The sequence below is a fragment of the Choloepus didactylus genome (genome assembly GCF_015220235.1).
Source record: "Choloepus didactylus isolate mChoDid1 chromosome 25 unlocalized genomic scaffold, mChoDid1.pri SUPER_25_unloc1, whole genome shotgun sequence".
Lineage (NCBI taxonomy): Eukaryota > Metazoa > Chordata > Mammalia > Pilosa > Megalonychidae > Choloepus > Choloepus didactylus.
This window is the reverse complement of record NW_023637606.1, coordinates 1,357,796-1,378,753: the sequence shown is the minus strand read 5'-3', so window position 1 is coordinate 1,378,753 and position 20,958 is coordinate 1,357,796. Positions and strand designations below refer to the sequence as shown.

The 20,958-nt window shown below is 51.9% G+C and overlaps 1 protein-coding gene across 4 annotated transcripts; it reads right to left on the bottom strand.

Moving 5' to 3' along the window:
- Positions 1–16,074: 16,074 nt before the first annotated feature.
- LOC119525473 (translation initiation factor IF-2-like) lies at positions 16,075–19,650 on the bottom strand. 4 transcript variants are annotated; one of them, XR_005214967.1, is made up of 3 exons: positions 19,293–19,650; positions 17,258–19,057; positions 16,075–16,883 (listed from the first exon to the last, which is right to left on the bottom strand). XR_005214967.1 is itself a non-coding variant. In XM_037824260.1 (2 exons), exon 2 carries the CDS (start codon positions 18,873–18,875, stop codon positions 18,321–18,323), a length of 555 nt encoding a protein of 184 aa, XP_037680188.1. In that variant the 5' UTR covers positions 18,876–19,057; positions 19,293–19,650; the 3' UTR covers positions 16,075–18,320. The 4 variants fall into 4 exon arrangements, 2 of the variants coding, with proteins under 2 accessions (XP_037680188.1, XP_037680189.1); XR_005214968.1 differs by having other exon boundaries at positions 16,075–16,686; XM_037824260.1 differs by having other exon boundaries at positions 16,075–19,057.
- Positions 19,651–20,958: the final 1,308 nt, after the last annotated feature.

Here is a 20,958-nt window from a genome sequence, read left to right as displayed (position 1 = left end):
GATTTAGTGAAACTTCAATTAAGTCATATTCTATTATTACATTAAATGATGCTTCATGAACACAAATGTCTCACGAAGCAAAGCTTCTCGATCCACGAGTGGTTCAAGATCAAAGGAAGGTGTCCACGTTATCAGAGACTTAGCCTTGAGTGCCTATAAAACTCCACTGATAATACTCTTACTAATTAAGCTATGATTTCTGTAAGAGCAATATAATGTACTTTTACTTATATAAAGTTTAAAAATTAGAAACGAGATCACTGTTACTTGTCTCTAACTTGTTAATATAGTTTTCTCCTTTTGTTCTCTGATTAGCATAGCCATTATATCACACTGATAAACGTACACTTGATTAGCGCTGTATTCAACCTTGCTACATCACTTATGACGTCTCTGTGATTAAAGTAACAGCCGCAGCCCATCATCCTGTTTCCACAGAGGACCAGGTGGCTGCATGTTCTATCTAAGAAGGCTGAGAGGGCCTTTCTGCTTTCTTAACTGCTTAGCTTCTCCTTCAGAATAATCTTCTAATGTGGGACTTGAAGGGTGTGGGTCATCTGTCCCAGTCATTGCAGTGAGGCCTTTCCACTTTCTATCATTTGGAAATTGTACTCAAGTGCTTGGGGGTAAAAGTTCTGTTAAATCTGCTTCTACATCAGAAGGAATAACTGTTCTCCACTATCAGAACAGAAAAGCTCAGGTGGTCTGAGCGCAGCACGGAGAGGAGTCAGTGTCCTCCTGATCAGATTCCTCAGGAGAGAGAGGATCCTGTGACAGGGCCGACGTGGGTGCCTGGAACCGAGGAAACCCGAGATGTCACAACAGCCACCTGCCTCGAAAGGGCCCGACACACGAGCAGGGCCACAGGACACAGGCGATATTAAAACGTCACGGGGCGGAGGGCACAGCTAGGGAAAAACTGTCAAAAGACACAGCTTTCTTATTTGGGAGGGCAACGCCAGAAAGTTGACAAAACTCCGACAGAAGGAAAGCGCTCGCCTCGTATTCAGATTCTTGTCTTGCCTGAGTTGCTTTTGGCTCTCACCAAATGTCATTATTTTTTTTAAGCAATATAAAAATGTTTAATGCTGGAAGTTTTGTTATTTCACTTTAATGGACATCAAAGGTGGCCTACTAAATTGGAAAACTAAGTCATTAATACGCATATAATGAAAACATAACTGCCTACAAAATTGATCTTGAAGGAACGTTCATCACAATCCAAAACAATATAAAAACTTAAACAAGTCTATGCAGAAGAAAAACTTTGCAAGACCAGTGTTTTAGGGACAATACACACGTATAAAGTCCTACTCATCAACAATTAACTTTTAAAAAAGGCAAGCCATGCAGCTCGAGATGGTTTCTAATCTGTGAAGTATCTGGGAAGTAGGAAAGCAGTCAGAGAGAAAAACCACCCTCCCACCCACTTAACAAAAAAAAGAAAATGAAAAGAAATGAAACAAAATCCATTTAACAAAACCTAAAAATAAGCTGGACTTCACAGCTTGCATTTCAGAACTGAGGTTGTTAAAATTATGATCTACTCAAAAGAATACAAAGTAAATACTAAATATGAATGGCACTTCAAAATAGTTTGCAATGAAAATAAAAAATAACCTGTTAATATTCTAAGTTGGTAACTTAAAAGTAACCTGGCTGTTTAAAAAACAAAAGAAAAAAATTACACATATGTTACTAGATATCCTAAAACTGATACCAGACCTCATAAATGGGCTGTTAAAATTTTGTTTAATGTGGATATAATGCATGGCATGCATTTTCAGGCTGTTGAATGATTGATTTGCAAGAACTACCGTTCTCTTTACCTGAAGATGGTGACTGAAGAATTTTCTAAAGAAAAACAAACCAATTTAAACTTAATGAAATTAAAATATGAGATCAAATCTAAATTATATGTTAAAAAAAGAATCATTATAATCCTTTGCCAGTGTCTGGTTACTCCAGGAAGTTATATTATCTCCCTGTAAACATTAATTTATGGTAGACTGATTTCAGTTTTTATCTTGTTTATAAATTACTGACTTAAATTATTACAAAAAAAAAAAAAAGCTAGGATTGGTCTCAAGAAATAAGTAGTCAGAATTGAATGATGTCTTAATTGTATTGTACAAAGACTGGTTTATTAGTTCTGTAAAAGTTCTAGGGTTATGTAAGTCACCAAATATCACTTTGACTCGGCCTCGTTTGCTTCATCCAAGTAAGGGGTGCAGGGAAGGTTTGTCCAAAACCAGAAGGAGAGCCTGGTGGGAAATGTCTGGAAGTGGGGGCAGCCTCGATACCCACTTTTCCGGGACGTTGGCCACGTGGTGCCTTTACCCTAAAACTTTTGTGTTTTTTTACTGCGAAAAAATGTGGGGATCAGGTTCTGTAGTCTCAGGGTCCCCCTCAGCTCTAGGAGCCTGTGGTCGCCAACTAAGGGGTTTGGTTTTTCCAGGGTTGTCATCCGTCCTGCTCACGGGGGGCCCATCAGAGATCCCTGCCCACTCGTGTCCCCCGGCGTCCTCCGAGCCCAGCGCCCGGCTCGCCTGGCAGTGCCCGTCCCCTAGAGGGCCCCGTGTGCCCATGGGAAGGAGGCATTTTCTAACTCAAGGCACCTGATGCCCAAAATGCCTCCCAAGAAGCCACCGATTCCCCCCAGCTCTGTCCTTGAGTCAGGCAGATGCACCGCCACTGTGTCCAGGGCCAGTTGTTGAATCTGAGGGTGCTCGGGGTGCCCACCCTCATTCCCGGGAGCCGTGACCCTGTCCCCTCACCTGGCAAAGGGCACTTTGCAGATGGGACTGAATGAGGGGTCTGGGGATGGGGTTCTCCTGGGCCGTCCGGGGGGCCGGAGGGTCGGAGCAGACACCGGGGGATGCGCGCAGCCGGCTTCGAGGACGGAGGAGGGGGCCACGAGCACAGGGGTGCAGGCGCCTTCGGGAGCTGCAAACGGCCAAGTCACGATTTCTCCCCTGGAGCCTCCAGAATGAACCAGCCTGGCAACCCTGTATTTTAGGACTTCGGACTGCAGGATGGTAAGCAGATAAATCTGCACTGTTTTGGTTTGTGGGGGTTGTTAGGGCAGCGGAGGAAATCTCATGCACCTTTGGAAGAAATATCTTGCCCTCGGTCTGCCCACAGCATGTGCGGAAAAGGGCCCTGCCCCCCACGCTCTTACCCAAAACCCACATGCGCGGGTGCACCAGGAGGGAAACACCCGGCCAAACCCCCATGGGGGCCTGGCTGCAGACCCCTGCCCTGTGGTCATCACAGCCTCAGGGAGAACAGCAAGGAAGCCCAGCACAGGCTCCCAGACGGGGTCTCGGGTGGAGGGGAAGAGGCTCGAGGGGACGTTGTGGGACACACGGAGAAATGGATTCTAGACTCTCAGCTCTACGCAAGGCTACATCTCTCCAACTCCATGGCGGCCCTGAAGATGAACATCTGTGGCCGTAGGAAGTGACCATGGGAGTGTTGTGTGTTCAAGGAGCATAATGTGTGCAACCTGCTCTCCAGTGTCGAGAAAATAGATTAGACAGGTAGGTAATAGGTAGATAGATGATAGATCAATCTATAGATAATAGATAGATAGATAGATAGATAGATAATAGATACATAGATGATAGAGATAGATATAGATGGATAGATGGATGAATGGATGGGTGAATAGATAATAGATATAAGATTGATGATAGATGATAGATAGAAATTGATAATAGATGATTGATAGATGATAGATAGATAATAGATAACAGATGTTGGATAGATAGATAGATGTTAGAATGACTTGGCAAAGGTGGCAAAATTTTAACTTTGGATCAGATATGTGGGGGAGGAGGGAGGGAGTGTGTTGTTCTCCACGTGGGGTTTGTATTATTTTTGCAGCTTAAGTGAAGTTACTTCAAACAAAACGTTAAAAGGACCAAAAGGAAACAAACTAAAGAAATGAAATAAAATGAGCTCTATGATGTCTTACCAAAAAAAGAGAAAGAAAGGGAAAAAAACAAAGACCATCGGAGAAGCTGTACCACCCCGAGCGCGGGCGACATGGCGAGTGGCTGTCCCATGGGACCCTGGGAGGGGTCGGCGAGGCGAAGTGTGACCCTTGGTTGTCATAACAACCGAGCTCAGTTCCTGAAGGGTCCCCTAGGAGACGTCCGTGTTGGGGTCCTGGGGTGGACCCTCTGGGCACCCCCTGCACCTCCCCAATTCTTCTATAATCTAAAGCCGTGCCAAAATCACAAGCTTATTAAGAAATAAAAACAAGGGAGGACCATGTTCCACCAGTTCACCCCAGAACTTGTCCACCCTGAAGGGCCCCCGGGGGCAGGTGGTGGGAGAAGACACAGGGGCGCTCAGCCCCCTCCCCGCAGACACGAGGTTTGTATGCTCCCAGTGGGCGCGACAGAGAAGGGTGGGACAGCCAGGAAGGCAGCCTGCGGTCAACGTGGAGGTCATTTTGTCCTGGGCAGACGGACAAGTAGGTGCAGACCATTTCCATCTCGGCAGAAGCCGCCTCTGGAAGCGGCTCCAAAAGTCAATGTGGAGACTTCTCGGATCCCTCGGCCCATAATATTGATGGTTAAGACTCAGAATTTGATGTCTGCTTCTCGTGTGGAAGGGGACGGCCTGGGGCGATTAGGATCTGACAGGGATGGGGGCCCAGGGCAAGACCCCGGAGTTACCCTTCTCTCTGTTGAGAATCCTGGCTTTTGAGGATTTAACCAATCCCCAGCAGCTGGAGGTGTTGGTTAGTGCCGGTGTTTTACAGCTACAATAAATAATAATTAGATGTCCCTAATTGTTACTTAGATAAGACACCAAGACCAGTGTTGGTGTCAGAAGGAATTAGGTTTTAGGATTATTTTAATATGCGTGTCACCCTGTAGAGAGGGGGTACCAACTTGTACGTCCACTGATGCGTTTGCTAGTTTCCCTGTGTCCTCCGCAACACTGAGTTTTGGATTTCATGTTCTTTATCAATTTGGTGGGGAAGAATCATTCACAGTTTATATTTATATTTATGTTGCCCATTCATGTGCTTTGTCCACTTTTCCACTGGGAAATGGTTCTTTTTCTTATTGGTCTCTAAAAACTTTTTACATATTGCTATATACGTTTTTCCCATGATGGTTTATAAAAGCTTTTCCATATATTTGACATCTATGGTACAAATTTTTTTTCCCAGTTTGGTTTTTGCCTTTGACATTCTGAATGAGCTCTGACCTTTTTGGTCTTGGTTCTGATCAATTTTTTCCTTAATGTTTTTCCACCCCTGAGGATAAGCTTAGAACTCCAGCTGGGGAAGGCCTTTATGTAAATATCCACCTCTGGTTCTTCTGGTTCTCTGTGGTTTTTCTATCTTTATAGAACTTTTTAACTAATGAACGAACCGCCTGTCCCAGCACCCTGCAGCCCTTCCACGCGGATCAGAAAGTCTTCTTAGCCATTTGCATCTGTTTCTGGATTTTCTAGGAGTTTGCCAATTGCAGTTTTCATGTATCTTATCAAGTGAGAGTAATTTTAATATCTGGCAATATAACTTCCTCCTCACTACTATTTTTGTATTTTCTTCACTCTTCTAAGTGTATATTCCAGATGAACTTTAGAATTAGATGAAGTTCAAAAAAAATTAAAAGTGCCTTTGGGGTTTGGGTGAAAACAGTGAATTTGGAAAATAACTTGGGCCCCATTGTCACCATCAGGACACAGATGTCCCATTTATTCCATTTATTCCAACTGGCTGCGTCTCTGGGGAAAGCCCATAAAAATCGCTTCCGTCCTTTAGCGGTCCTACATGATTTTTTCCTTTTTTTTTTTTTCCTCTCATATAAATTTTTAAATCTGTATACCGTGAAAGTCACCACTTTAAAGTGTACAGTTAGTTGGGGTTTAGCCTGTTCACAAGGTTGTGCAGCCATCACCACTGTCTAATTCTGGAACCTTCTTGTCACCCCAAGAAGAGGCCCCGTGGCCCATGGCCGTCCCTCGTCGTTTGCTGTTACCCAGGCCCCAGAAGACACTCATCCACCTTCCGTCTCTAGGGATTTGTCTGTTCCGGAAAGATCAGGTCTGCGCGTTTCTTTTAAACTTAATTCTTCTTTATTTTTGGTTGCTCCTGTAAAGGAGAGATTTTTCCATGACGTCTTTTTGTTTTTCCCATTGTACTTTTGAAACAGTTGTGCCTGGTATGTAGAAAATCTCTTGTTTTGTCATTGATTTTGTAACTGGCTTCTTTTCAGAATTTTGAGTTTAGTCTTCTGCATTTTCCAGGTGGGGATTCACGTTTGCAGGTGATAGTAACCAAATATATTCACCTCTTGTGCCTAGAATCTGTTGACAGTGGTTCACAGAGGCTGAGAACGGGCAAAATTTAGCTCAGTTTTGGTTTGGAGCTGTGTGTACCCCAGAAAACACACTCTTAAACCTAACCCATTCCTGGGGTGTGAACCACTGTCAGTGGGAACTTGTGAAGAGGTGACTTCAGGTAAGGTGTGATCCAGCTCGCTCAGGATGGAACCTGGAGTCCTTTATGAGAGAGTTAAGTTCAGACAGATGGAGAGAGAGAAAGCCGCGAGGTGCAGCCAGAAGCTGAAGTCGGTATCACCCGGAGGGGAAGGGAGAGCCCAGGAGACACAGCCACATGCATGGCCACATGGCAGAGGAGCCCGGGATCGCCGGCAGCCGGCCCCAGAACGCCACAGTCTTCGGGGAGAAAGCATCGCCTGGATGATGCCTCGATTTGGACTTTCTTTTAGCCTCAAAACTGTAAGCTCATAAATTCCCGTTGTTTATGTCAACCCGTTTCGTGGTATTGGCTTGAGCAGCCCAGAAACTAAAAGTAGTATTTTTCGTTTGTTTATAAAACCATATAGTCAACCCAGGTAAAATCGAAATCAGTATGGATACCATTAGATTGTTTAGAGGGGGCAAAAAGCAGAAAAACATGTTCGTTTAAAACAGAAGGTGGAAAATAAGACAGCAACGGCGAATGTTTTTAGACCTTCTCTGGAAACAAGACTAGCCGAGTAGAATCAAATGCATCGGGTAGACAGATACCTGCCGCCTGCTGCTGTAAATAAAGTTTTATTGGCACACAGCCACACCCGCTCGTGACGCAGCATCTCTGGCTGCTGCACAGCAGCCAAAAACATTGACTATCTGGACGGAAAAAGCTCGCCGACCCCGGATGTAAAGATACAGACTGGATTGCCTATTAAAATACAAAGATCCCCCATATTGGGGTAAAAATAACATTACTATTTTCTCCTTTTCAAATAGACCTGGGCAGACAGAAAGCAGGGGGGTGGTCACAGGGGGTGGTTGGAAGGGGACGGGAGTTGTTACTAAATGAGGGTGATTTTGCTTTGGGATGATGAAAACAGGCCGGGAAAGGAGGAGCTGAAAGTTCCACAGTCTCATCAATGTACTTACTGTCCACGAATTATCCGCTTGGAATGATTTTCATGTAATGTATATTTTACCACAATTAAAAATAAATTAAAAATTGCTTGAAAAGACACAAGGTTGAAACTGCCCACCTCTGGATTTTATGATATGGGAATTATATCCTATCAGAGCTGTCATAAAAAAGACATAGAGAGATTAAAAGTAAGAAATTCTGCAAAATTATATCGAAATAAAGCAAACCACAAGAAAGCAGGGATTGCAATATTAATTGCTGAGCATATGTGGGACGTAGTCTGCTTATTTTGACCAAAGGTAAAATGTACAGGGAAGATAACAGCAGTTGGAAAAACCTTTGGGTATGGAAATACAGTAAATAAAATAGAAATTCAAGAAAAACAAATACAAAATAATCCTAGTAAAATAATGTAATAAATATTTTAAGTTCCTGAAATTTCTCACAGCCAAATACATATATGTGTGTATTTATGTATATAATTTTCTAGGTTGATTTACTAGTTATTTTTTCAATTTTTTTTTGAAACTAGAGTCCCCCCCTTTTTTTTTTGTTGGAATGCCACAGACCAATAGAAACATTTGTGAAAACTGATTTTTTTTGGTATGTATATATTAGATTATAAGAAAAATGTTGAATTCCCCCCCCCAAAAATAAACAAACAAAAATAAGGTTGTCATCTCTAACAGGAATGAGGTAAAACTAGAAATGAATGGCAAAAGGTTCAGTAGCCGTCAGCCCCTGGGAATTTAAAAAGGCTTCTCCTAAATCCTTTGGAGAGGGAGAGCTGCCCACGGCTGACAGGGAAGGAGCCGGCTTTTGGGTCAGACCAACCCAGCAAGAAATGTGAGCTCCGTGAAACACCCGCTCACTCTCTGCAAAACGGAGATCGCACGGCCGTGTCACCGCGAGAAGCTGCCGCCACGACCGGGCGGTTATCAGTAGCCAACTCGCTGTACCCGTCGACTGTTACAGCCTCACAAATTGCTGCCAACACAGCAGCTCCCGACGACACGAGTTTGTTACTGCACAGTTCCCGGCAGTCCCCAGCTCGGGCTCTGGCCGAGGCGTTGGCCGGGCTGGGGTCTCATCCGGAGACTCGACTGGAGAAGGACGTCGGCCACAAGCTTACTAGGATTGGGAGCCAGGAGCCCCTGTGCTTTCTGACTGGGTGCTCCTGGCAAAGCCGCCAGCTCCGTCAACGCCGACAGGGGAGATGGGTGTGACCGTCTGTGACACGTCACCATGCACACGTCATCGCGCACATCCCGTCACCTTCGCCGTGTTCACCGGTTAGGGGAGGCTGTCCCCCAAGGGCCCTGTGAGGGACAAGTAGGAGCACGGGATCATCTTGGAGTCCACCCCTAGACTCCCCAGCTTTTTCTTCTTAAAGTGGAGCAACGCTGCCTGGGCTGAACTGTCTACTCGGGCCACGGTTTAGGGGGCTGCTCTACGGACAGTACCCACTCAGCTAGGGGTCTCTCTATACCAGCGTTCACGGCTGAAACCAGCGTCTGGTCATTCTCTGGGGTGGGGGTTCCTGGGCACTGGGGGGTGCTGAGTGGCCTCCGTCGTCTCCCCCCATTCGATGCCAGCAGCAGCCCCCTCCCCAGTCATGACACCCGCCAGTGTCCCCCGACATCCCCTGTGTACCCAGGTGCAAAGCCCCATTCTGATGTAGTCCTGCACTCGCACGCCCGGCCACGGGACATTTGTGCCTTCAGTGTCCCTGCCTGGAATGTGGGATCTCCTGCCGACTCCACACCCTCACCCACCCTTTGTCTTTTGTGTTTGTTGGTTCATTCATTTTCTGTGTTATTAGGAAATCGTAGGTTTGTGGGTTGACAGAAAACCATGCGGGAAATACAGAGCCCCCATGTGCACCCCGTTCCCCACTACCCTTTGCCTTTCAAACTCACGCTTTCTCATGCTGCCGAGTTCGTTTTGAAATTTCTCGAGAGAGGGAAGCAGGGGTCTTCTGGAATGTCTTGTTTCTGTGATCAGGAGTTTTCCACGGTCGTGGGTGCTCAGCCCTGGGTCACGCACCTCGTGCAGATTTTGTTCTCTCCGTTTGCTCCCAGATCTTCTCCTGTGGTGACTGATTCTGGGCCAGGAATGGTGCTGGGAAAGGGAAGTTTCCGTTCGCTGTGAGTCCTATCGGGGTTGGCAGGTGCCCCTCAGCCGCCCTCTTGAATCTAGTCTACTCACAGAGCTGTGCAACCATCACCACTAATTCCAGAACATTCTCATCACCCAGCGAGAAAAGTCACACCCTTTAGCGGCCATGTCCCCAACACCCCATTCCCCTCGTTCCCTGGCAACCTCTACTTTCTGTCTCCATGGATTTGCCTCCTTTGGAGATTTCATATAAATGGGACCAGGCTACGTGTGTCATTTTGTGTCCGGCTCCTTTCTCTGAGCATCGTGTCTTCCAGGTTATTCTGTGTGGTAGCATGAGCCAGAGCCTCATTCCTTTTTAAGGATGAATAAATGCTGTTCCATTGCACGGATGTCGTTCAGTTCATCTGTCACGAGCTGTCAGATGCTCGGGTGCCTCCACCTTCCGCCCACCACGCGTCGTGCCGCTGCCGTTTGCGTGCCTGGCCTTGCATCCGGCGCTGGTGAATTGGGCCCCTATTTGCTCCGTGCTTCTGCTGACCTGGGCCTGACCCTTGTGGTGCTCCGGGAGCAGATCCTACATTCCTAGATATTTCTGGAGCCTTCCGCCGTTCTTTCCTGGCCAGAAGCAGCGAATGTGAAAACAAACCCAGCTGTCGTGCCCTGCCCGCCGCGGCCCTCGCGGCCCCGGAGAGGGATGTCTGCTTCCAGGGCAGCCGGCTGGAAAAACACCTGCCCATCCTGGAAAACAGCCCGTGAAGGGTACATCGGGCCGCCGAGACCCCGCAGCCAGGGTCTTCCGTCTGGGCACCCAGACATCAAGCAGCCGTGCGGGCTGCATTCGGGAGGCTCGGCCGGGCTCGGGGGGTCTCGGTCCCTGCTTGCTGCTGTAACAAGTGAGCACACACGTGGCGGCTTAAAACAGCGGGCTTCTGTTCTCCTGTTCTGGAGGTCAGTTGTCCGACAGAGGTCTCCGGGGCTAAAAATGAGGTGTCGCGGAGCTGGTTCCTCTGCCCCATGACACACGAGGACACATTAACCATTGTGTGCTGCAGGGCAGGCATGAGGCAGGCGTGGGGCAGGCGGTGGCCGGCTCTGACCCGGTACCTGGTGTCGGTCCCCCTTCTCGTCTCAGCTCTTGGCCTCAGCTCTGTCCTCACAGCCCCCTTCGGAGCCCCGACTCTCCCTGCCCTCCACCCGTGTCCCTCACCTGGCCACCTCTGCTCCCCCAGCCATGCACCCCAGCCCCCTCCTTCCATCCTGGCCTCACTGAGCCCAGCTTCTTCCTGAAAGTTCTGGTGCCTGATCCGAGCCTGGTCTACCAACGTCCTCAGCTTCTGACCCGGCCATGAGGATGGCAGTGACTCAGTCTGTCTGATGCTGATGAACGACGTGGGACTGGGCCGGACCCCACACGTCAAGGGCCACCCTCTAAAGATGCTGCTTCAGGCTGCAAGTTCCGAGCTCCTACCACACCCCCTCGGGTTCGATAATTCACTGGAACGACTTGCAGAACTCGCCGAGAGTGCTCTGTGGACAATTGTGGCTTTTATTAAAGTAAAAGGAGGCAAAGAAGAGGAAGCCAAACCAGGAGACCCGAGGGTGAGGTCTGGGGGGTCTCAGACGCCAGCTCCCGTGTCCTCCCCACGTGACAGCAGAAGGTGTCACCGTCCCGGCTCGGTGTGGCCGAGGCCAGTCGTGGGAACTCCTCCGAGCTCTGCGCGACCCGAGTTTATAGGAGACCCCGTCACTCGACCTCCTGGATGTCAGGGAGCTCGTATGAAGCAGCCCAGAGCCCACAGCCTTTCTGGGGGCTGCAGGGGGAGCTGACCCCACCCCAGACCATGAGCATGTCTGGGGCCCACCGCGAAGAACAAACAGTGTCCCCGTCACCGTTTTCTTGTCACATGGTGCCAGGACAGGCCAACTCGGATGGGCAGCCCGTCCCTTTGACACACCTCACGCATGGGCTCTGCCCCCGTGGGGCCCCCAGCACCCCAATCCAGCATTCGGAGGCTCCCCTAGGGAGGGCAGGGCAGGGGTAGCCCCTGGTACATTCATGTGGGGGCATCGGAGCTGGGATTGGGACAGGATATCCCAAGCAAAAGCCGTGGATCCCCAGCCTGGAGTTGCCAGTGAGACCTGTGGCAGGGCTGTGTGGAAAGGGCTTCAAAACCAAGCTTGTTCTCCTTCTGATTGGACTGTGGTATCAGGAAGTCTGTACCAGTCAGCTACTGCTGCGTAACAAATCACCTCACAGTCAGAGGCTCGAAACCACACCCACTTCTCATCACACAGTTTCCGTGGTGAGAAGTCTAGGCCCAGCTTAGCTGGGTTTTCCATTTGGCATCTCACGAGGCTGAGCTTAAGGTGCCGACTGGGACCACGTCACATCTGGGGGCCTGACCGGGGAGAGATCCACTTCCAATTCCCCTCAGCTTGCTGGCAGAATTCATCTCTTTGCAGGTGTAGGACTGAGGTCCCTGTTTCTTTCTGGCTGTGGGTTGGGGGCCTGTCTCGGCTCCCAGGGGCTGCCCTCGGGCCCTTCCCCAGGCCGTCTCATGACATGAAAGCCTGCTGCTCCCAAGCCAGCAAGGGGGCCTCTCTCCCTGCAGGGAGGGCCCAGGGCCTTTTCAGGGCTCACCTGACTAGGCCAGTCCCACCCAGAATCATCTTCTGTTCGATTAGCTCAGAGTCCACTGATCAGGGAACTAATGGACACCTGCAGAATGCCTTCAGCTTTGTCCTTTAACGAAATCCCTCCGGAGGGAAAAAACCGTCTGTGCTGTTTTGAATGTATTATGTCCCTAAAATGCCATTATCTTTGATGTAATCTTGTGTGGACAAGCATATTAGTGTTGATTAGGTTGGAATTCTTTGAGTGTTTCCACGAAGATGTGGCCCAACCAAGTGTGGGTGATGACTCTGATTAGAAAATTTCCATGGAGGTGTGGCCCCGCCCATTCAGCGTGGGCCTTGATTAGTTCACTGGAGCCCTATATAAGCTCAGACAGAAGGAGCGAGCTTGCTACAGCCAAGAGGGACACTTTGAAGAACACACAGGAGCTGAGAGAGGAGCTGCAGCTTACAGAGACATTTTGGAGACGGCCTTGGAAAGCAAACTTTTGCTCCAGAGAAGCTAAGAGGACAAACAGCCCCAAGAGCAACTAAGAGTGACATATTTGAGGAGCTGCAGCCTAGAGAGGAATGTTCTGGGAGAAAGCCATTTTGAAACCAGAATCGGGAGCAGATGCCAGCCATGTGCCTTCCCACTAACAGAGGTTTTCCAGACGCCATTGGCCATCCTCCAGGGAAGGTACCCGATTGTTGATGCCTTACCTTGGACACTTTATGGGCTTAAGACTGTAACTTTGTAACCAAATAAACACCCTTTATAAAAGCCAATCCATCTCTGGTGTTTTGCATCCCAGCAGCATTAGCAAACCGGAACACCATCCTGGCCACAGGATCTGTTTCTTAGCTTCTGTCTAAGGGTGTTGCTGTAGAGAAATATTTTATTTTCATATAGTCGAATACATCACTCGCCTCTTTGATCGTTTGGCTTTGGGGATACGGTTGAAGAGGTTTACCCCACCCCAACATCGTCCAGATCTCCTCCTGCATCTCCTCCTGATAGTTCTAGAATCTCTCAGGCTGGTTTTTTGGTCGGGGCTCCGAGGCAGCCCTTCTCGGGGAGAGCCGTCAGTCCTCGGAGGGGGTCCCCACAACCCCTCATCCACAGGGCGGTGGTCCCTGAGCCCAGCTCCCCACACTCACAGACATGGGCCTGGGACACCGGTTTTAGGGGACGCCGAGTCGGTCTGCCCAGTGGCACGCACAGTGGGGGTGCCAGTATTGGGGTGGCAGAAACCCCAAGACCCCGGCTAATCCCCTAGCTGGGAGGTGCCTAGCGGCCAACACTGGGGCAGATGCAGGGCTTGTCTGGGGGGGGCAGCCGGGAGGGAACACGGAGCCCCAGTCCCCCCGAGGTCCCGTAAGACGTCCCCTGCTCGCATCACCCACATCTCCAAGAACCATCGCCAACAAGCGCCAGAGCTCCCTGCGTGCCAGGCCCTGCCCTCGCCGTTCACGTTCTCCTCCTTTAACCTCCGATGCTTCATCCCAGTTGTGTCACATTACGTGCCCTTTGTAAATGATTAAAGCAACTCGGAAATTTATTGCCTGGAAAGTGAGAGAACCAGAATTCCCAGAGAAGCACTGGGAACTTTTTGGGGTAGGTTCTTTCAACGTCTTCCTTCCACGTATGCATGTGTGAAATAAGTTTTTAAAACATCAGCCTGTTGATTACACGATCTGTACAAAATATGTATTGCCTACGTGTGTGCTAAAGATTTTAAAATTAACACTCGCAATTCTGTCATCCAGTTTAAAAAATATAATATTGCCAATACTTATGTTCCCTTGAGAGGTATCATTATCTTCCTTTTCTGTTTTTTAATCTTTTTCATGTTTTACCACAGAGAAATAGGTCTCTAAACAATATATGTGTAATTTTTCTTTGCATTCCCTCTTTCATTTTTTTTAAAACTTTAAACAAATTTGTATTATGCAAAGGTTTGCCTCTTTTATTTTTTATTAACTTGTTAGAGTAGTTGCAGTTTTCCAGAAAACTCAGGCCTGGAATACAGAGTTCTATTATTAACCCCTTGCCTTCATGTGACGCATTTGTTATAACTCATGAAAGAATATTTTTATAATTGTACTATTAACTAGAACCCATCATTTGCAATAGAGTGCACTGTGCTGTACAGTCCTATGGTCTCTTTTTTTTTAAATTTTTATTCTAGTAACATACACAATCTAAAATGTCCCCTTTAACTGCATTCGCGTATATAATTCGGAGCTGCTGTTTGCACTCAGTGTCCTGCCGCTGTCACCGTGTGTGATCTGGTCTTTTTCAAACTGGATAGAAACGGTCCCCGCCGTCGACCTGCACAGCCCACCACGAAGCCCCTCGCCCCAGGGGTCCACGGTGCATTTGAGACGTGGCAGGTGCGACCGAGGAGCGGGATTTTCGTTTTAATTCATGACAATTTAGATGCAAAACCGAGGCAGTGTAAAATATTTTTCTGCAAAATGCGACTTTATGGTTTGGCCAGGGTGACATTGCACTTGAAGCATCTGGCATGGGCTGAATCGCATCCCCCCAAACACACGTCCAGTTCTAACCCCGGCCCCGTGAACGGGCCCTAGTCTGGAAACCAGATCTTGGCAGATGTGGTTTGTAAAGAGGAGGCCGAGCTGGAGCAGATGGGCCTGATCCAACAGATCTGGGGGCCTTTGAAGAAGAAGGGGTTCTGGGCCCAGAGGTGGACCCAAGGGGAGACGGCGAGAAGACAGGGGCAGGGACAGAAGCCCGAGGATGGACGGCCACCGACCGGAGCTGGACGGAGCCAGGGAAGGAAAAAGAACATGAAATATCTCGCGAATCATTTCTGTGCTGGTGACGTGTCAAAATGATCCTCTTTGGGTTACATTAGTTTTGGTGAAATATATTCCAAAAACGAATTCCTGTTTCTTTTAAAATAAAATGTTAAACGTAAAATTGACTTCTTTTTAAGTAAAATGCAGCTACTGAATGCCAAAATGCGTGCACGAGGCTCGCATCGTGTCCCCGTCTGTCGGTCACCGCTGCTGGAGGTCTTTGGGCACATGCTTCTCTGTAACGGATGGACGCCGTTCCTGTGGCGGGAATAGACCAGTTTATTCACAGACACCCCCCACCCCCCGAACGGATTTTGGGGATGTTTTCGGCTCTTCTGTTTCTTCTTTCCTTTTCCAGCCCAACCGCTACAACCCCCCTGTGTGTGGGTAAACGGCTGGGAAGCTTCCAGAAGTGCAGACACAGCTGTTGCCACCCCAGACTCCCTCCCAGGAGGGGACGGGGGGCAAGAAACAGGCAACAGCCTTTTTGTGCTCACAGCACAGAATTTGGAACACACCTTCTGTTTCGGTTTGCTGAAGCTGCCAGAATGCAGTATACCAGAGATAGCTGGCTTTGGCAACGGGGATTTATTAACTACAATCTGCAGTCGTTAGGTTGTGGAAATGTCCAACTGGAGGCAACGGCAGGACGATACCTTCTCTGAAGACAGGCTGCCGGCACCCAGGGCTCCTCTGTCACATGGGAAGGCACATGGCCGGTGTCTGCTGATCCTTCGCTCCCGGGTCTCATTGCTTCAGCTTCTGCCTCAGTGGCCTCCTCTCTTAGCTTCTCTGGGGTGTTCTCTAAACTTCTCTGTGTGCTTCTCTGAATTTTACCTCTTTGTGTTTTATCCTCTCATAAAGGACTCCAGTAAGTGGATTAAGATCCCCTTGAAGGGGTGGGTCACATTGTCAATTGAAACAACCGAATCAAAAGGCCCCACCCACCATCCACAGGTCTACACCCACAGGGATGGATTAATTGAAGATCTTACTTTTCTGGGGTCCATAAGGCCTCCAAACCATCACACCTTCCAGTTAAAAAGGTTATTGTAGATATATATATATATAGTAAAATGTGCCACTTGACCATTTTTAAGTGCACAATGCCATGGCCTCAATTACATTCACTGTGTTGTGCAACCACCACCACATCTATTTCCAAAACGTTTGCCTCACCCCAAACAGAAACTTTACACCCGTGAAGCAATCCCTCCCCCAGCCCGGGCCGCCTCTAACCCACTCCCTGCCTCCTTTAATTTGCTTCGTCCAGAGATTTCATAGAAAAAGACTCGTGCGATATTTGCCCTTTTCCGTCTGGCTCCCCTCACTCGGCCTCGCCTTTTCATGGTTCCTCCACATCCTCATGTGGATCTCGGTCGAATAATATTCCCTCGCATGGAGAGATTTCCAATTTTTAAAATAGGAAAATGAGGAGCCTTCCCTGTGGCCAGCCGCTGTGTGGGAACAGCCCGGGAAGGCCAGGACACCTGCTGTCGGGGGGTCGGCCGGGGTGCAGGGCTGTGCTGGTTTCCCGCGTGCCGGGGACAGGTGGGGCTGGGACCCCACATGGGGATGTCCAGTCTGGAGCTGGGGCAGGCGTGCAGGCCGGGGGTGAGGTTCTGGAACCTTCCGATCGCAGGGGGCAGTTCATTCTGCGTCCACCAGGCACCATCAGATTTGGGAGAGGGGGTGGCCTGTGAAGTTTGCGGAATAAGTGTCGCTGCTTGGATGTCTTCCGAGGCATGTGTAATTTTAAACGCAGCCATCCTTAGAAAAACCACTGGTCTTTTTGCGTTTATCAGGAGGAGGTCTGGATTTTTAAAATTAGGAGAGATGCTGGTTTCTGGGAGAAGAGCCGAGGGCCCGGGACCACCCCTGAGAGCACATGGACCTAAGGGATGAAAGAGGAGACGGCAGAGCTCACGGTGTCACCTGTGACACAACTCAGGGCCAGTGGGGGCCTGGGACACGGCACCCAGGGGCATTTCAGAGGAAAGGCCTCAAATAAGAGGGTGACTGGAGACCCCTTGGGGAGAGGTCCAGGGGGTCATCCCAGGCCGGGTGTCCCAGGGGTGCCATCTAAGGGCAGAGTGGCCATGGGCCCAAGAGGGGCCCAGATTGGAAGACAAGAACACGAGGGAGGGGAGCTTAGATGGGTTCAGGGTCCAGGGGTCCCCAAGTGGCCTAGAGGCTGAGTTCAGGCCCAGATGGGGGCTCATATGTTTGGGAATGAAGAAAGTTCTTAGAAAAAAAATTCAAAGTCACCGAGGAATGTAGATGTTTAAAAAATCTCCCTTGAAGGATGAGTCTCCCAGGAAGACGGAAGCCTGGACTCCGTGTAGGCTGCAGACGGGGTCCCCAGGGTCCCAGTGGGAAGGAGGCACTGCGGTGAAAGTCGGGGTTCAGAGTCGTAGGGGAAGCCTGAGCCCCTCTGTGATCTTCAAAACATCCTCGTCCTGATCCCCGGAACCTGCAGAGAGGGTGCCTCACGCGGCACAGGGGACTTTGCAAGTGGGGTTACGTGAAGGGCCTTGGGAAGGGGACATGACCCTGGGCTACTGGGGGGCCTGACGTCAAGGTTAGAGCCAGAGAAGGAGAAAGAGAGAGAGAGAGAGAGGAAGGGGCTGCGGAGGAGGGGGCCACGAGCCCAGGAACTCGGACAGCTCCTCAAGGCTGGAAAAGGCACTAAACGGCTTCTCCCCAGAAGCTTCTGGAAGGAACCAGCCTGGCCACCCCTCGACGGTCGCCCTGTGGGACTCATTTTGCAATCTGACCTCCAGAACCCCAAGACGGTCAACGGGGTTGTTTACGCCCGTCTGTGGTCACTTGTCACAGCGGACAGAGGACGCGCACCCACCCTCCTCCGGGGGCCTGAGCCCAGGGAGGGGCCCCGGGTCCCGAGGGCAGATCCGGGCACAGCCCCCGGGGCCTCGGGGACAGTCCCAGCTGCAGGGTCCCGCGGATCCTGCCCTGACCTTTCCCGGGCCAGCACGGGGGGCGAGTTTTGGGAATTATTCCGTCCCTCCCTCCCTCCGATCAACGGCGGGGTACCCAGGGGGCGCAGCGGGTTCTGCATGCACCGCCCCCCGCAGTCCTGCTATTGCGCATCTGGGGAAACTGAGGGTCGGGGAGGCTGGGGGCCTGGCCTGGAGCCACGCAGCGGGGCCGGACAGAGGAAGGGGCGAAGTCCGGCCGGGAGCCGCCTGCGCCCCACAACCCGGAAGCAGGCGCCTGTGTTGTTGACAGGCCCCCGACAACAACAATCCCATTGGTTGGAAGGCGGGCCCCGGCCACGCCCCACGTCACCGCCCCCGCGGCCCCTGGAAGCCTATTGGCCCAGACTTCGGGCCCGCCCCCTTCGCCCTGGGAGCCCGGGCGTCCTGCCGGCGCCGCTGACGCAAACGCGTTGCCCTGGCAACCGCTCCCCGCGGAGGCCCGGAGGCTCCGGCCAGGGCGCAGGCGCGCAGCCGCGGGGCGCACAGGGCCGGCTCTCCGCGCCCCCCGCCGCCTGCACCCCGGAGCCGCGGGAGTGGGGGGCACCCTGGGATCCCCCCACTGACCGGAAGGAGGAGGAGACCCCGGGCCGGTGCCCCCCAGCGTAGATCCCGCTTGGGAACCCTTGGAGAGGGGCGCGCAGGGGATTTAGCAGCACAAACCACTGTGACCCCGCGGGCAGGTCCCGGTCCCGGCGCCCGGGTCCCTGCGCCCCTCCCCGCCCCAGCGCCTCCGAGAGCTTCCTCCGTGCGGGGGCAGCGGCCGGGGCGCTGGGACTCCCCAGCCCGGGGGTGGACCGCGGCTCCCTCCCCTGCGGAACGGGAACTCCCTGATGCAACCGCGCTGGGGCTTGCGCGAGCCTCCTACGCCCGTCGGGGCACACATTCATTATCTCACAGTCCTGGAGGTCAGAGGTGGATGCCAGCGGGCCCAGGGTCGTCTGTCCACCTCCAGCTCCTTCTCTTAATCCCAGCTGCAGAGTCCCTTTCTCCAACCACAGGCTCTGGGATCAGGGCAGGGCTTGACCCAGGTCTCTGCAGCAGGGAGCTGGCTCTGTCCTGTGTCCTGGGCCTAGGAGGAGGGGGACACAGGACGTCCATGGCTAAGTGTCACCCTCCCAGCCGGGAAAGGCTCTCAGGGCAAGGGGGAGTGTGTTTCCGGGCGGGGAGAGGTGCATTTGGCCAAAGGCCCTGGGACTTGACACCTGTCCGGACACGTGGTACCACACTGCACCCCAGCGTGTCCCTGCTCCTGCAGCCACGTCCCTCCAGAGCCTGCAGTCACACCTGGAGAGCCCCCCACCCACCTCAAAACTAGGGGTCCTCGTACGTGGTGTTCCCGGTCATGGCTGGGGAGCAGCTCAGCTGGAAAGTGAGACCCAGGAGAGCCACCTGGGTGTCCTCTGGGCTCCTCTTAGAGGAAACGAGGTGACAAGCAAGTAAATGGCTTACCCAGTCCCCGGGGCGGGGCGGTGGCCTTCAGCCACCCTCTGCTGAGCCCGCCCTGCCAGCCACCTGGCCTCACCCCCCCTGGGGACTGTGGGGTGAGGTCCCTGCCTCCTGACTCCCAGGGAGGCGGGTGTCCACAGGGCTCCCCCTGTCCCCCGGCTCAGCTGTGGGGGAGACAAGCAGCAGCCACAGCCGGGGCCCCGTGCTGGCCCCACCCTCTCCCCACCCCCAGCGGAGCCCGGTGGGACCTGGCCCCGTCCCCACGACTGCTGAGCCCTGGAACGGAGCAGGGTGAGTCAGCCCGCAGGAAGGGACACTTGCGGCCACTTGCATCAGATGCTCCAGCCGCGTGGCCCCACGGCCAGAGGACCAGCAGGGGCCCCAAGCTTGGGACCCTCCCCACGCCCCTTGCTTCATCTGCGGACCCCCCTGAGATTTGTGCTTCGTGTCCCTGGGAGACCAGACAGGTGGGAAATGTTGGGGAGAGAGCGAGACAGAGCACCCACTGCCCCCCAATGCCCACAGCCGCCCCAGCCCTGTGGCCCTTTCTCAGGAGGTCTCTGGGGGCCGGGACCTGGGCCCCTCCCACACCAGCCACACCTGTGGCCCCTCTGAGCTGCAGGTGCCTGGCTCCGAGGCAGGGGAGCTGCCCCCCACTCCCCAAAGGCACAGGCTTGGGAGGAGCAGTCAGAGGACCCCAGGGGGATCAGGACCTGGGGCCACCCAGGGACCAGGGGGGGTACACGGGACAGATTCTCCTTTGGGGGCCTTGCAGCCTCCAGAACCGGGAGAGAACAAACTGGGATTGTTATAAGCCACCTGGTTTGGGGTCCTTTGTTACACGGTGGCATCTCGTTAGTGTGCACGTGGGCAGGTGTATACTTGGGCTGCACACCCGTCTCTGCTCTCTCTGAGTGTGCACAGTCACACACACCTTCCACAGATCCACACACACATACATAGACCAGCAAGTGTGGGGGAGCCGGTGCCTTGTACTCACGTATGTTGGGAGAACAGAACAAATGCAGGACGCCTGGTTAAATTCCAGTTGCACCCGGAATAACTGTTTGAGATATACTTATGCATGGAATTGACTTAGGCAGGGGGGTATACTTATACCAGAAAAATGTGTTTGCTGGTTATCTGAAATGCAGATTTCACTGGGCATCTTGTATTTTTATTTGTCGACCCTGGCCACCCTGGGGCCCTGCCTCATTTCCTGGTGTCCTTCCAGTACTTCACCCTGCTTCCGTGGCCCCAGGCTGGTTCTGGTTCCCCCAGGGCCAGTCCAGAGCCCCCCACCTCTCAGGGTTGGGATGGGGGGACCCCAGGGGAGCAGCCTGTCCAGCTCACCCCAATGCACCGTCCTTTGCTCCGGCTGCCAGGGGGAAGCAGGAGGTGCACAGGGGTGGCCAGGCTGTCTGGGAGGTGCTGGAGGGGTGCAGGGGGACCCTCCCTTTCCCCGACTCCCACTGCCAGGGCCCCCCAACGCAGGGCAGGCTGAGCTGGGATGGGGGCCAGCTG

Coding starts and splice junctions, on each gene's coding strand:
- LOC119525473 (XM_037824260.1), bottom strand. CDS start 18,875: ATGAATGTGTGCCCCGACGGGCGTAGGAGGCTCGCGCAAGCCCCAGCG.